The following is a 14,117-nucleotide window of genomic DNA, read 5'->3' as shown; positions in this document are numbered from 1 at the left end:
GAGTAGAACTTGGACCTGGATGTGGGATTCGGGCTCTTAACCCAGCCCTTCTTGGGCTGTCCCTGGATTTCAAGTTGGGGTCCCCAGGACCACTGGCTTCATGGAATCAGGGGCTAAGTGAGGGAGGTGAGGGGCGCACAGAAGGATCTAGACGGCCCCATAAATAACAGCCAAGGCCGCTCCAAGCTTTTCTTCTATGTTTTGGGCTTCTGTTTAGAATCGATAAAGAAAAAAAAAAAAAATTCTCCTGCACCATTATCTTACTCAGAAATGGTCAAAACATGTTACAGCTCACAGGGCTAACAGTAGGAACCAGCCCAGAGGAGACTCGAAGCTGGGGCAGGGCGAGGGAGGTGGTGATGTCCGATTCTAAGCGAAGATTCTCAGACCGACGGGGTTGACTGCAGACAGACATGAAAACCACACCGAGCCAGGTTGGAGCCTCGCAGGAATGTTCCTTCCTATCTCCAGATCGGGGCCGGCTTTGACGGCTCCCCCAGCAATGTTTCAGGAAGTTGTTTGCTGATCTCTCCTTGGCCAGTCCCCTGAGGTGGGTCCCTTGTCCCTGGGCCTTTATGCACTTGTTCCTCCCGTGCCTGGGTGACCACCCTCCTGACAGTGTGGCCGCCCTTACCTGCTCCCTGAACCCCGGGGGCGGCGCATGGGTGCACCCTCACCGAACACCTGTCCAGTGGGTTCAAGGATGCAGTTACTCTGGCCCTGGGAAGGTGATCCATTAGAAGGGACTTGCCCGGGCAGGAGGGGAGCTCCGGAAATGGCAGTCTTTGCCGTATATTGTTAAAATGGTTTCACACATACACGCCGAATATAGACTCCTCACACCTTGTCGACTTAGGTTTGCAGTTGGCTCAATTTAGAGCAGTGACTTTCTACTTGCTTTTTTTGCTCCCAAATGTCTGTAGGGTATAAAGCAAGCCCAGGCCAGCATTCTGGATCGCATAACTGGAGAGAAAGGGGATGGGGAGGGCTTGGCGTTCCCCGTCCGCCAGGGATGTAGTCAAGTGTCCAGGACACGAGTGTGCCAGGAGGACCCCCTAGCCGCAGGCGGTCCCGAAGGCTTCTTTGGGGTTACTTCACGCTCGGGTGACCCCTGGGGTGGGAAGAGGGGGGCCGGGACTGGACCGAGCCACCTGTTTGGGACCCTGCTGCATGCTGACACCTCCCTCCGACCAGCCAGCCCCACTCCACCTGTGCAGACACACCTCGAGTTGACATTAGCAGATGGCACCGAGGAAAAACACTGAAAGAAGGCGGGTATTGTTAACAGCGCTCGCTGCGTTCAGTTCGGACACATCGCCTCGCGCATTTGTGCCTCTAAACAATTCCTCCTTTGTGCTCTGGTCTTTCCTTTCGAGCTCTGTTGTGAAATGTCTGTGTTTTGTTTTGTTTTGTTGTTTTTATATGTAATTTTGTTCTTTTGTTTATTTCATTGTTCGGGATCTCAAATACGCCAGCCCCTCGAGGGATGCTCTCCTTGGCGCTCTTTCGGGTTCATTAATTCTACGTTGCTAAGTCTGCTGTCCGGTTAAAAGCATGTCCCTGTGAGGCCGTCGCAGGACTCCAGCTCGTGATCACGTGCAGTGAGCCCTGGGCACCCCTACGGCCTTAATTCACTGTAGCAATCCAGCAACGACGTATTGGAGAAACGGTTTTACAATAAGACACCCGGAAACCGCAGCACAGCGCGGTCCTTGCTTCCTGGACCGCCGGGAACAGGGCTGAGATCGGATGTCTTGAGGTTTAAAATCTGTTTCTACATTAAATTCGAAGTAAACGCGTCTGGTGTGTAGCTGCTCCAGGGTGGTGTCCTCCTGTCCTGCAGGCATGGAGCGTTCGGTGACCTTAGGGAACCCGGAGGCTCGCTGTACTTCCATACTTAATGTATCTCTGAAGGGCTTGCTTGGATGTTGTGCCAAATGGCTACAGTGTTCCCCGTCATTACTATTTCAGTGTAACCCTCGCTCTGATCGTTGCAAATCTCTGCCTCTCGTTCTTCCTGCTGCAGTAAATCTCAGTGCTCAGGAACAAGAGAACCCCAACCAAAACCACTTGCGTTCTGGTTCCTTCTCATTGGTCTTGGAGGTAATCTTCCAGGATCCCCTCTTGTTTGGACCAGAGCTCCCTGCTTGCATGTAAAAAAACGAAGGGGAGGAAACAAATTGGATAAAAATGAAGGGGGAGCCGGATGCCGACGAGGCATGAAGTTTGACCCTGTAGGGCGGATTCCGAATGTTCCTGTGGAACGTTTGTCAGAAGCTCCCACACGGTATTATTTACTTCTCATTTTGTTTATGTCTGGAAACGATGGTCTTGGGGGAAGAACTCACTTCAGAACAACTTCAGCGAAAGCAAGGGTCAGGCTGGAAAGCATGGCAAACGCTGTGTCATTTGTCGGAATTTTTAAACGCGTCTGCCCGCAGTCACACGCGCGGGTAAAAAGCCAAAAGGCTGATCCGGAACGTGCTGACGTTTGAGGGCAAGTTTTGCTCTCGATCACGTACAGGCACACGGCTCCCTCCGAGTAATAAGGCGCTTCTGGAGGAAGCTGTGAGGCTCGATCAGGTCTTCCTGTGTTCCCAGCCCCCTGAATTCCACCGTCCAGGGGAGTCAGGCAGGTTGGTGTTAACATGCGCTCGGCCGTGGGGAGACGTGCCGGCTGACGTGTCCTTGCCGTGTTTTGTCCAGTGAGCCTGCCCCTGGGGCCCGGCAGTCCCCGTGGCACGGACGGGGCCCCACAGGTGCCGTCCGAGGCCGAGGAGACCGTGTCTGTCGGCAGCTGTTTTGCCTCTGAGGACACAACCGAAGACTCAGGAGTGGTGAGCTCCCCGTCAGACATCGTGTCCCTGGATTCCCAGCACGACAGCGTGAAATCCAAAGATAAGTGGGCCACGGACCAGGAAGAAGGCAGCGACCAGGACCTGGCTGGGACCCCAGAACTGGGTCCCCGGAAGAGCCCCACGCGGGAGAGGAACAGCTCTGGGCGACGGCGTTCGAGGTGAGTCACGGGACAGCTGGAGAGGGAGGGCCCATCCTGGACTCGAGGAGGAAGGTCTGTGGGTCGTCGAGACCTGACAAATGCATGCCGGGTGCCCTCGGCAGCTGCCACTCCCTGATTTGGGGGTGTGATCCACAGCCGTGTGTTCACGCTCTTTCTAGACATGCAGGGGTTTAGAAGTACGGTAAAACCTTGGCTTGCGAGTAACTCGTTCTGCGAGGGTTCCACACGACAAACAAATATTTCTAGTCAATTTTGGCTTGATGAACGAGCGATGCCTTGCAACACAAGTCGCACGTGAGGCCGAATGTGGTCACGCCTGAGCCAATGGTTCTTGAAATGAGCCTTGATGTACGAGTGCTTTGGATGACAAGCATGTTCTGGGAATAAATTATGCTTGCAGACCAAGGTCTTACTGTAATACCTAAGATGGGCTAGTTTGTTTTTCCTTTTATATAAATGGGACCATAATCTCATTCCCTTTTTTCTTTTCTTTTTTAAAAAAATTTGTTTTAACGTTTATTTATTTTTGAGACAGAGAGAGACAGAGCATGAACGGGGGAGGGTCAGAGAGACAGGGAGACACAGAATCTGAAGCAGGCTCCAGGCTCTGAGCTGTCAGCACAGAGCCTGACGCAGGGCTTGAACTCACGGACCTCGAGATCATGACCTGACTCGAAGTCAGCTGCTTAACCGACTGAGCCACCCAGGCGCCCCTCAGTGCCCTTTTTTTGATCAAGTTTTAAAGATTGATCCATGAGGATACATGTCTTATTAGTTCATTTACTTTCCTTTTTTTTAATTAAAAAAAAATTTTTTTTTTTATGTTAGAGAGGGAAAGAGAGCTCACGAGTGAGGTGTGGGGGGCATGGAGCCTGACACGGGGGCTCGATCCCATGACCTGAACCAAAATCAGGAGTCACACCTCAACCTACTGAACCACCTGGGGACCCCTTATTTTTCTTTTAAACTTAACTAATGGGCACTGAGGTCTTTCTGGTTTTCCATCCACTGGAAACAGTGAGGCAGGTATCCATATGTTCCTGTTTATACGTAGAGAGCTTTCTAGAAGAGAAGTTGCTAGACGTTCAGAAAAGGTCATCTTCAACCATGGACTATTGGCCGATTGTTCTCCACTGTGATTGGCTTACACACCCTCCAGTGGTCTCTAATGGCCTGGCACTCCTCACCTGCACTGGCCCATGCCATCAGCAGACCTCGTACGTTCGCCGGTCCTACGGGTTCAAATGGCATTTCACGTGCTTTTTAATTTCCAATTCTCTGATCAGTAAGAATGAGCATCTTGTGATGTGTGCATTAGTGTAGGAATTGTCTTTTCATAGACTGTTCTTTAAAAAAAAAAAACTGGGATGTTACTTTAAAAAAAAAAATTCAGGGGCGCCTGGGTGGCTTAGTCAGTTAAGCCCCCAACTCTTGGTTTCAGCTCAGGCCATGATCTCACGCCTCGTGAGTGCAAGCTCCAGGTCGGGCTCTGTGCTGACAGTGTGGAGCCTGCTTGGGATTCTCTCTTTCCCTCTCTCTCTGCCCCTGCCCTGTTCACTCTCTCTCCCAAGATAAGTAAACATTAAAAAAAGGAAATAAGTTAAAAAAAATTAAACGTTCATCCATTTCTTCTTAATCTGTTAAATCAGTTCTTGACTACCCACGGAGAGTCTTCAAGACCGTGGTTTGCATGTAACTCTGTGTTCCTTCGTTGCATAAAAATTGCTTTTTAATTTTAATAATGTCAGATTTCTCCCCTTTTCCCTGAACGCGGAAATTCCTCTGCATATTTGAGAGCCCTTTCCCACACCCTGAAGGACTAAAGATGAGCTGAATTTCTCATAAAAGTTTAGTGTTGCTTTCTCGTATCTGGGCTTCTCAACAACCTGGGTTTATTTTCGGGTGTGATGTGAAGGAGGAAATCTATTTTTTCCCCTGACTCCTCGCTCTACCCTGGTTTCCTTGTATACCACCTGCCCCCTGCGTTCCGTTCCTTTCATAGCTGGATTTTTGGTCCTGCCATGTCCCTCCCCCCACCCCAGCACCCACTGTCTTTGTTTTCTTCAGTCTTGCCCAGAAAGGCAGGTTAATTCTCTTCAGTCTTGCCCAGAAAGGCCCATCAGTTTTTTTCACCCTTTAGATAATCTTAAGAGCCAGTCCACACAAACGATGTTATGGAAATATTAACAAGAATGAGACCAAGAACATCAGCCCGTAAGCCGACTCCCAAAAGAAACGAATGCCTTTGTGTTTGCCACATTTTGGTCCAGCCCAGTTCATGCGAACACACAGATCTTTATCTGGTTAATGTAATTGTCAATAATAATTTATTTTGATTCATTTTTCGCCCAAGGACGTATCACGAGCATTTCCCCATTTGTTAATTACACTCTCTAATAGTTTTAACGTGTAGCTCGTCAGACTTAAGGACAATTCCAAGACCAAGTGTGTATTTCACTGGCCAGAAAACTAGAATGCGGCCCTTGCTCTGTTCTTCCCCCTCACCTTCCCCCCCCCCGCCCCCCCTGCACACAAGGCACCTTAGCCTGTGCTGTGTGCATCTGTGAGAGCAGAGAACAATAACGGTGTTTCCTTCTTAGTCCATTTAATGAACAAAAAAATCTCTTTCTACAGTAATCCTCAGGTGTGTTCTGTGAGTGTGCACGGAGATTGCGTTCCCTGAGCTCTACATCTGAAGTTCATCAGACCTTTTTCCTTCTGGCCCCTAGGGATGCTGTTGTTAACCCTCCTTTGCTTTGCCGGCATCGACCCCTGATGCAAAGCATTGCTGCTTTCTGTCCAAATGTGAGAGTTAACATTGCCCCTGGCCACAGCCAGGGATAATCATGGAGTCTTTAGAACCTGATGCTTTCTCCCAGCAGGGAGTAGGGGATGTTTTTCTGCCTTTATCTCTGGGGTGCCATGGAATTTGAGAGTAGGCGGTGGGGAGGGAGGGGGCTCTGACAGACCCAAAGGGGAGCCCCCAGCACTGATGAGTTGCCTCATCAGTTCGAGAGTCCGCGCGACTTTGCGGAGATAGTGTCTCCTCCCACTCAGAGGTGTCCTGAGCCTGTAAATGCCCAGTGTGCGTGGCACAGTACGTGTTCCCTTGCTCTCAAGTGGTTGCATTGTCAAAGTCACTACGGTTAGTTCAGGAAACGGGGCGCCGTGAATTTTCCTGGCAGGTCACTTTTCTTCTCTGGGCTTCCAGCAGCCTGGCAGTGTCCTAAGGATGCAGATAGCCTCTGAGCCCCTCAGCTCTGTCTGTGCTGTTCCATTATCTGCTGCAGACGTGGGATCCCCTCTCTGCCCCAGGACTTCTCATGGAATGACCATCGTTAGTGCATTACTGTGATTCAGAGGAAATGTCTGTTTGGTCCTCTTTCTCCTAGCTATTTGGTCTACTACACCCACAGTTGCTGGCTTACAGCTCCCAAAGCCCTTGGGATTTCTTAAGTGTGGAGAGTAGTAGAGAGGTCTTTTGTTATGTTAATGGATGCCTTTTGGAAAGCATCCCTGGGGTGGGGCGGGGTGGGGGCATGCAGGGTGCCAGTGGGGGCAACTAATTGACTAAAGTCACTCCCTGACCTTCCGGGGGGAGGGGAGAGGGGCTGGAGGCAAGGTCAGCCATTGGCTAGTGACTCAGTCAATCATGACTATGCAATGCAGCCTCCAGAAACTATCAAAAGGAGGGTGTTGGAAAACTTCCAGATTTGGTGAACGGGAACAGGTAGAAGGGGATGGGAACAGGTTGGGGGGAGTGGCGCCTGGGGAAGGGTGGGATTTCTGTGCCCCCAAATCGTATTTCTCCTTATGCCTCTCTTCTTCCGGCTACTGATTCAGATCCTTTCTTATATCCGTTAATAAATGGGCCAACCTAGGGTTTCTCTGAGTTCTGTGACTCATCCTGGCAAATTGATTGAACCTACGGAGGAGGGCGTCAGAGCCCCCAGTCTGTAGCCATGGGTCTGAGCTGGAGGCTGGTGTCTCTCAAGGGTGGGAGTGGGGAGGGGCGCCTGGGTGGGCGTCAGACTTCAGCTCCGGTCTTGATCTCATAGTCCGTGAGTTCGAGCCCCACATCGGGTTCTGTGCTGACAGCTCGGAGCCTGGAGCCTGCAGCCTGCTTCGGGTTCTGTGTCTCCCTCTCTCTCTGCCCCTCCCCTGCGCATGCTCTGTCTCTTTTTCTCAAAAATGACTAAATGTTAAAAAAAAAAATTTTTTTTTAAAGGGTGGGGGTGGAGAGCAGCCTGGTGCGACTGCGCCCTTCCGCCTGTGGGGTCAGAGAGTGTCAGAGGGACACTGTGTGGGTCCATAGTGTCAGAGGGAGTTGAGTCTTCGGACAGAGAGCTGCCTCTGCCCCTGTGCCTGAGGCACGTCGGTGCTGGGTCTGGGAACCCCTTAAAAAGTTTGTTTGACAGGAATTCTCTCCTCTGACAGATGAGGCCAACCCGAGACGGCGGTCCCATATTTCTTTCCAAATGTACGCTTTCCCGTAAAGTTCAGGGTTACTGAGAAGCAAGCAGCACCGAGGGGTGTGAAACTGGGGTTGCAAACTCAAAGGCCCGCAGGGGCCAGACAGATAATGAGGGTGAGGGCGGCCACAGAGAACAGCCCAGAAAGCTCAGTTCTCTCTCAGGAAAGCAGCCTTGCACCCTCCTTCCAAACTTACCCGGAGGGGTCACAGACCCAGGGTGGCCGGCCTTTGAAGAGAAGCCAGAAATCTAGATGTTTAAAAAACTTTTTTTCATGTTCATTTATTTATTTTTGAGAGAGAGAGAGAGAGAGACCGAGCACAAGCAGGGGAGGAGCAGCCAGAGAGGGAGAGAGAGAGAATCCCAAGCAGGCCCCCCACACTGTCAGCACAGAGCCCGACATGAGGCTCGAACCCATGAACCGTGAGATCATGACCTGAGCCAAAACCAAAAGTCAGACGCTTGACCGACTGAGCCCCCCAGGGGCCCCCAGAAATGTAGATTTTTCTGTGAGGTCTCCAAACTTCAATGTTGGCAACCCAGTCAGACATGCCAAGCCAAACTAAACATGTGCGTGCCGGGTGGGGCCGGTTCCCCGACGTGCACTGGCCTTGGCCCTTCCTTCTGTGCTGGCTGATTTTTCTGGCTTGGGAAGGTCCGTGTAGTTCCTTGGGTGTTTCCTGTGAGATACAGCCCTGGAGAAATACCTCCGCACAGATAAATGCAGGTAGTCGTTCTAGCCTCCCATTCGTGAACCATGAAAGTCTCTTACAAATTCTGGAGGAAAGCAACCGGTTTAAATGCCCCCTTTCTGTTCCGCATCCCAATGTCCCTAGAATAGCGCTCTGATAAAATACCCTGTCTTTTAAATGCTGATCTGTGCCTTCCACTGCCCACGCGGTCACAGTGAAAGCACTTACAAATACTCACTTCAGTCCTGTGGACGCGGACCGAATTCATCTCTCTGGATGGACGCGATGCATTCCAGAGGCCGCGCTCTGTGGCCCTGTCTGCAGCCCCCGGGGCTGAGAGCCTGAGCCGCAAAAAGGCAGGGAAGGCTGGAGGGGGAAAGATGGGGTGGGGCTGGACCGGGGGTGGGGGTCACAGGCACAGGGTCAGAGGTCAAGTCTGCAGAGCCCGGGGAGCCAGGGTGCAGCGGGCTGATTCCAGGGATCCAGAGCAGGCCGTGGCCAAGTTTGGCGAGATGGGAACCTCGGCTGGGGGATGGGCAGCCCAGGGTCAAGCTGCAGTCATGTGAGAACGGCACCCACCGCCGTTGACCAAGCCACCTTGAGCTCGGCCACCTGGACAGACGGGAACGGAACACCCACGTTCAACAACGATCGAGGGAAACACTAAGGAACAGCACGATGTTTTCTGACATCCTGAGTCCCCAGGGGAGCCCGGGCAGGGCAACCCCAGGCCTGGTGCCGGTTGGCACTCAGCCGTCAGCACTTCTCGTCATGTGGCCCTGAAATGTGGGCCTACGAGGACACTGTGCCCCTATTCTCCGTGGCTGCTGCCGGTCCCTGGGTCCGGCCAGCCTCCTGGCTCTGCTCTGCACAATTCTGACAGCTAGTTTCTGCAGATGAGAAAGAATGTGTTTCTTGCATGGCCGTCCAGGCCCGGTTGGACCCCGTTTCCATCTTTCATTGCAAACGTGGGCCTCGCACTCCTAGCAGTTTCCTCTAAACTCAGTGCAGCTGATTAACAGGTTCCTCGAGGAAGAAACCAGCCCAGGAGCACAGGATCAACACATACACAAATGACAATCGCTCCTTATTTGGGGGACCCCTGGGAATGGCCTCAAGCGGCCCTGCCTGGGACAGGAGTCACACCTCGGGGGACCTACATTTGCTTGAACAGCTTCTCCCAGAGTCATCTTCCCTTTGTATGTGACCTGAGGCAACATTCCTAACACTTAAGGAACACCTTCCAGGGTCAGACTGCCTGAGGTCATGTCTGTCCCCTGGGGGCAGTGACTGGCTGTCACATCAATTTCTTTAGTACACGCAGGGGTGCCCTGGGCGGGGCTCGGTCGGTTAAGCCTCTGACTCTTGGTTTCGGCTCCAGTCACGATCTCGCAGTTAGTGAGTTCGAGCCGCACATCAGGCTCCACACTGACAGTGAAGAGCCTGCTTGGAATTCTCTGTCTCTCTCTCTCTCTCTCTCTTTCTCTCTCTCTGCCCCTTCATGCTCGCTCTCTCTCAAAAATAAATACTCTTAAAAAAAGAAAAAGTAAGAATGGCACCTGACATATTTGCAGCCTTCACAAACTGATAGCTGGTATTCTTATCGTTGCTGTCAAAGTTATTGTTTGCAGCTGCCTGAGGAAAAAAAGAAATTTGGTTTGTTGGGGAACCATTGCACCCTGGGTCAGGCTCTGATCATCTGCCTCTTTAAGCCAGATAGCATCTTTGGGAAGAAACTACGTGTGTATATGTGTGGTAGATATATGTACATATGTATGTGTACATATGCATATTTGTACATAGATAAAAGGGAAAAACCGAGAGAACTCTGCCTCCTACCCACCCGGGGGACATCCCAATGGAACTTGTATTATTATTATTTTTTTTTAATATATTTTTGAGAGAGAGAGCGCGCGCACAGGCAGGGAAGGGGCAGAGAGAGGGGGACAGAGGATCCAAAGCAGGTTTTGTCCTGATAGATAGCACTGAGCTCACGTGGGGCTTGCCTTCACGAACTGTGAGATCATGACCTGAGCGGGAGACACGCAACTGACTGAGCCGCTCAGGCGCCACGAACTTGTATTATTTCTAAACCCTTGAACCCAAAGGCAGTCTGGTTGTCCTCAGACAGTGTATCCATCTGAGTATCAACATGTGGGACTGGAAATTCTGGGGTGCCTTTTGGGAACATGAGCTCAGCAGTGGAGCAGATGAGAGCTTGGACATGTGGGTTTCAGGCCGTGTCCCTTGGTGATGGGAGGACACTGAAAGCGAGGTTAGAGCCACAAAAGACACGGTGCAGCTCCTTCAAGACACGGGAGCCTCCCTGTTGTGGCTCCTGTCGCCCCTCATCCCCTGCCCTCTGCCTGGCTGTCCCCAAGGCCATCTAGCCTCACTCAACTTAATGGGCATGAGGACATTAACAGTGAGACCCTACTGGGCCCTGTAGGGCACGTGTGCCTGGTCTGGTCTCGGGACTGAGGTGGTGTGGGGCAGCGGAGGGGATGGACAGGGTGGGGTCCTGTCTTTCCACTGGCTGCTGCCAGCCTGGGGCCCCTGGACTCTGTGACCACAGGAACTCCGCACCCAGAGTTCTTGGAAGCATCTCTCACCTTCTGGAATCCTAGAATTTCCTGACCGCGCCCCCCCTCCCAACAGCACTTGGAAACACTGAATACCTCCTAGAACCCAGACACTTTGTAGCTACATTTTTGCAAAGGAGCATTTAAAAGCCACTCCAAGTGGGGGGCACCTAGGTGGTTCGGTCGGTTGAGCGTCCGACTTTGGCTCAGGTCACGATCTCACGGTCTGTGGGTTCAAGCCCCACGTCGGGCTCTGTGCCAACAGCTCGGAGCCTGGAGCCTGCTTTGGATTCTGTGTCTCCCTCTCTCTCTGCCCCTCCCCGCTCATGCTCTGTCTCTGTCTCTCAAAAATAAACAAACATTAATTTTTTTTTTTTAATTTAAAAAAAAAACTTAAAAAAAAAAAAAAAGCCAGTGCAGAGGTGCCTGGGTGGCTCAGTCCGACCCTTGATTTCAGCTCAGGTCATGATCTCACCGTTCATGAGTTCGAGCCCCACGTCGGGTTCTGCGCTGACAGCACGGAGCCTGCTTGGGATTCTCTCTCTCCTTCTGTCTCTCTGCCCCTCCCGTTCTCACACTTTCTTGCTTTGTCTCAAAGTAAGCAAATAAACGTTAAAAAAAGAAATAAAAACCACTCCAGCTATTTCGGAACCACACTTTGCTGCTGCGAACAGGAGCTCTTGCCCAGCGGGTGAGACACCGACTTTGGTGCGAAGAAAGGAGCGTTTCCTATCAATTCCGCGAGGGTACCTCGTGGTGATGACAGTGTGGACTAAGTACTGGGTTAAATCAAGTCATACTAACGAGGGTGTCATAAAAGCGGACTTAGAGTAATTCATCTCCCCTTCGTCTCCTTACCACGGTGTTTAATGTGACGATCATTTTTTTTTTTTTTGACCACGAGATTTTAAGTGACGTGCGTGGCTCCTCTTCCATTCCTGGGGGACACGGTCTGAAACTTTGTCAACACAGGCGCGCTGGTCAGCGGGGTGGGAAGTTGAGCACACATGCCCGTCATCAACTGTGTGTTTTCCCGAGCTTCCTGCCTTTATTTTGGACAGAGTGAGAGAGAGAGACAGACAGAGCATGAGCGGGGGTGGGGCAGAGAGAGAGGGAGACACAGAATCCGAAGCAGGCTCCAGGCTCTGAGCTGTCAGCACAGAGCCCGAGGCGGGGCTTGAACTCACAAACCGTGAGATCATGACCTGAGCCGAAGTCGGACGCTTAATCGACTGAGCCATCCAGGCGCCCCAAGCTTCCTGCCTTTAGCATACGGAGTTTAATTGTTTGAAAACGCACAGGTCCGTTGGCTTGTCAGCAAATTGAATCCCAGCTTGAAAGAGACATTTTTTTTTCCTCTTAGACTTCTTTTTTTTAATTCTGCCATTGGATACATTACTTGCAGAAGCTCTTTTAGCCACATCGAAAAGAGACGTGGCCTCACATGTGCCCGAATCGCCCAGAATCAGCCCGTGCTCTTTTATTGTTTCTCCTCTAAAATGAAAACAAAAAACCGAAACCTGTTTTTCCGCCGGCTGATCTGACCTGATCGCCTCCGCTGGTCGTTTTACCCGAAGCTGGCGAGGCCGAGCCGGGTCGGTGGGGGGGGGGGCGGAGTCTGTCACCCTGATGCCCTCGCCCCCCACCCTCCCGCCCTTTGTCCCTCGCGTTGATGCAGCGGTGGCCTGCAAACCTCTGCATCCACGCTCCGTGCAAGAAAACGCTGCTGGTGATGGGTGCTCAGCGTGTGCAAGCCGGTAAAAGTGTCAGCACTGCTTGTGATTCATTTTCCTGGTCTTTAGCCAAAACAGACTGCCGTCAGGAAACCCAGCTGAAGACTGGGGGGCGGGAAGGTGCCGAGGAGAGGGACACCTGTGCACGGTTATTTTCAGCTACAAATACGCTGACGCTTGTGGCCGGCTCTCCACTCCGGGGACACGGTCTAGAACTCTCCTGCTAAGCCCCCAGATTGCTGGCTTCCCCCCCACCCTGGTAGGAGGCCCTTGGAACTGGTTTTTGCAGGGACAGAGCAGTAGTTACCATCCTTGACTAACCCTTTGGGGGCCAGTAGATGGGGGTGGGGGAGAAAGGAGAAGCGGATATCTCTACGTCTTTTCCTCGCGAAATTTTACATTGGGAAGCAAAATAGATGCGTTGACATTGGTGTTGGCTTTTGCCAGGTAGTCCGTTCACCAGGAGCTCAGGGCCCAGAGCACAGGGACCCCCTGCGTTGCATTATGGAAGGAACCAGCAGCATGAGCAAAGTGACCTCCAGACCTCGCCTCTCCCCTTGCCTAGAGACCCCAGAGGTTCAGCAGCCTCGGGAACAGCGCAGCCAAGGACCATGGGTAGACCCTCCCTCCCAGGCCGGTGGCTCCTGTCCCATGTCTACTCAGTCCCCATGGGCAGGCGGGGCCCCGAGGAAGCAGGCTCACACCGGAGGATCTGGTTAGAGGACCATGTGAGGTGCCAGGCGGGCAGAGGTGGAATGGGGCTGGGTCAGCAGAGCCGGGACTGAGCGACAGCATCTGGGGGACGCCTGTGTGGTGCTGGGGACACAGGCTCAGGAGAGCAGAAGCAGGTGGGAAGGAATGGGACTCAGAGCAGGGTCCCCCCACTTCAGCAAGGGGGCTTGGACTGCAGAGGGGCGGGGAACACCTTGCGACCTTGGGGCTTGGCTCCCGATGGCTTTTGGCGGGCGGTTCAGGCTCCAGCCTGGGCAGGAGGAAGACAATCGAGCTCACACGCAGGCCTGATCTCGGCCACCTCGGTATGGTCGTCAGGCTAATAGCTACTCACTGGGATTGTTAAACACTCATAACAGAATCAAATTGTAGGGGCACCCGGGTGCTCAGTCGGTTGAGCGTCCGACTCTTTGATTTCTGCTCAGGTCACGATCCCAGGGTCCTGGGATCGAGCCCCACATCAGGTTCTACACTGAGCATGGAGCCTGCTTGGGATTCTCTGTCTCTCTGTCTCTCTGTCTCTCTGTCTCTCTCCCCCTCCTCCCCCTCCCCTGCTTATGCTCTCTCTCAGGAAAAAAAAAAAAAAAAGCAATGATAGTAAAATAAAACATAAACACAACGTACCATGAGTATCGTGCACCGTATAACAAAAATGTGATCTACTTTGCAAACACAGAGTTTTCGTTCATGGTCAAAAAGGGCCCAAAGGGATTATTTTAAATTTAGCCATCTAAAACATTGCCCATCGTTCAAGCTGCTTTTTGTACCCAAATGAGCATAATTCAAGACAGAAAAGGATAAAATATTCACTGTAATTCATTCATTTCCACAAGTCACAGTGGTTGGTGGGTTGAGTAAACTTTACTTCCCTGGCCCATGGGGATGTG

General features: G+C 52.0%; 1 protein-coding gene across 1 annotated transcript in view; it reads left to right on the top strand.

Annotated features, from left to right (window-relative positions):
* Window positions 1-14,117, top strand: part of COBL (cordon-bleu WH2 repeat protein) — a 188,875-nt gene that overhangs the window by 160,447 nt on the left and 14,311 nt on the right. The window contains exon 15 of the mRNA XM_042977199.1: window positions 2,707-3,016. Coding sequence (XP_042833133.1) covers window positions 2,707-3,016 — 310 coding nt within the window. The remainder of the gene's footprint in view (window positions 1-2,706; window positions 3,017-14,117) is intronic.

The sequence above is a fragment of the Panthera tigris genome, chromosome A2, assembly GCF_018350195.1.
Source record: "Panthera tigris isolate Pti1 chromosome A2, P.tigris_Pti1_mat1.1, whole genome shotgun sequence".
Classification (NCBI taxonomy): Eukaryota; Metazoa; Chordata; class Mammalia; order Carnivora; family Felidae; genus Panthera; species Panthera tigris.
The sequence above is the reverse complement of the archived record's forward strand: the minus strand, read 5'-3'. Positions and strand labels throughout refer to the sequence as shown.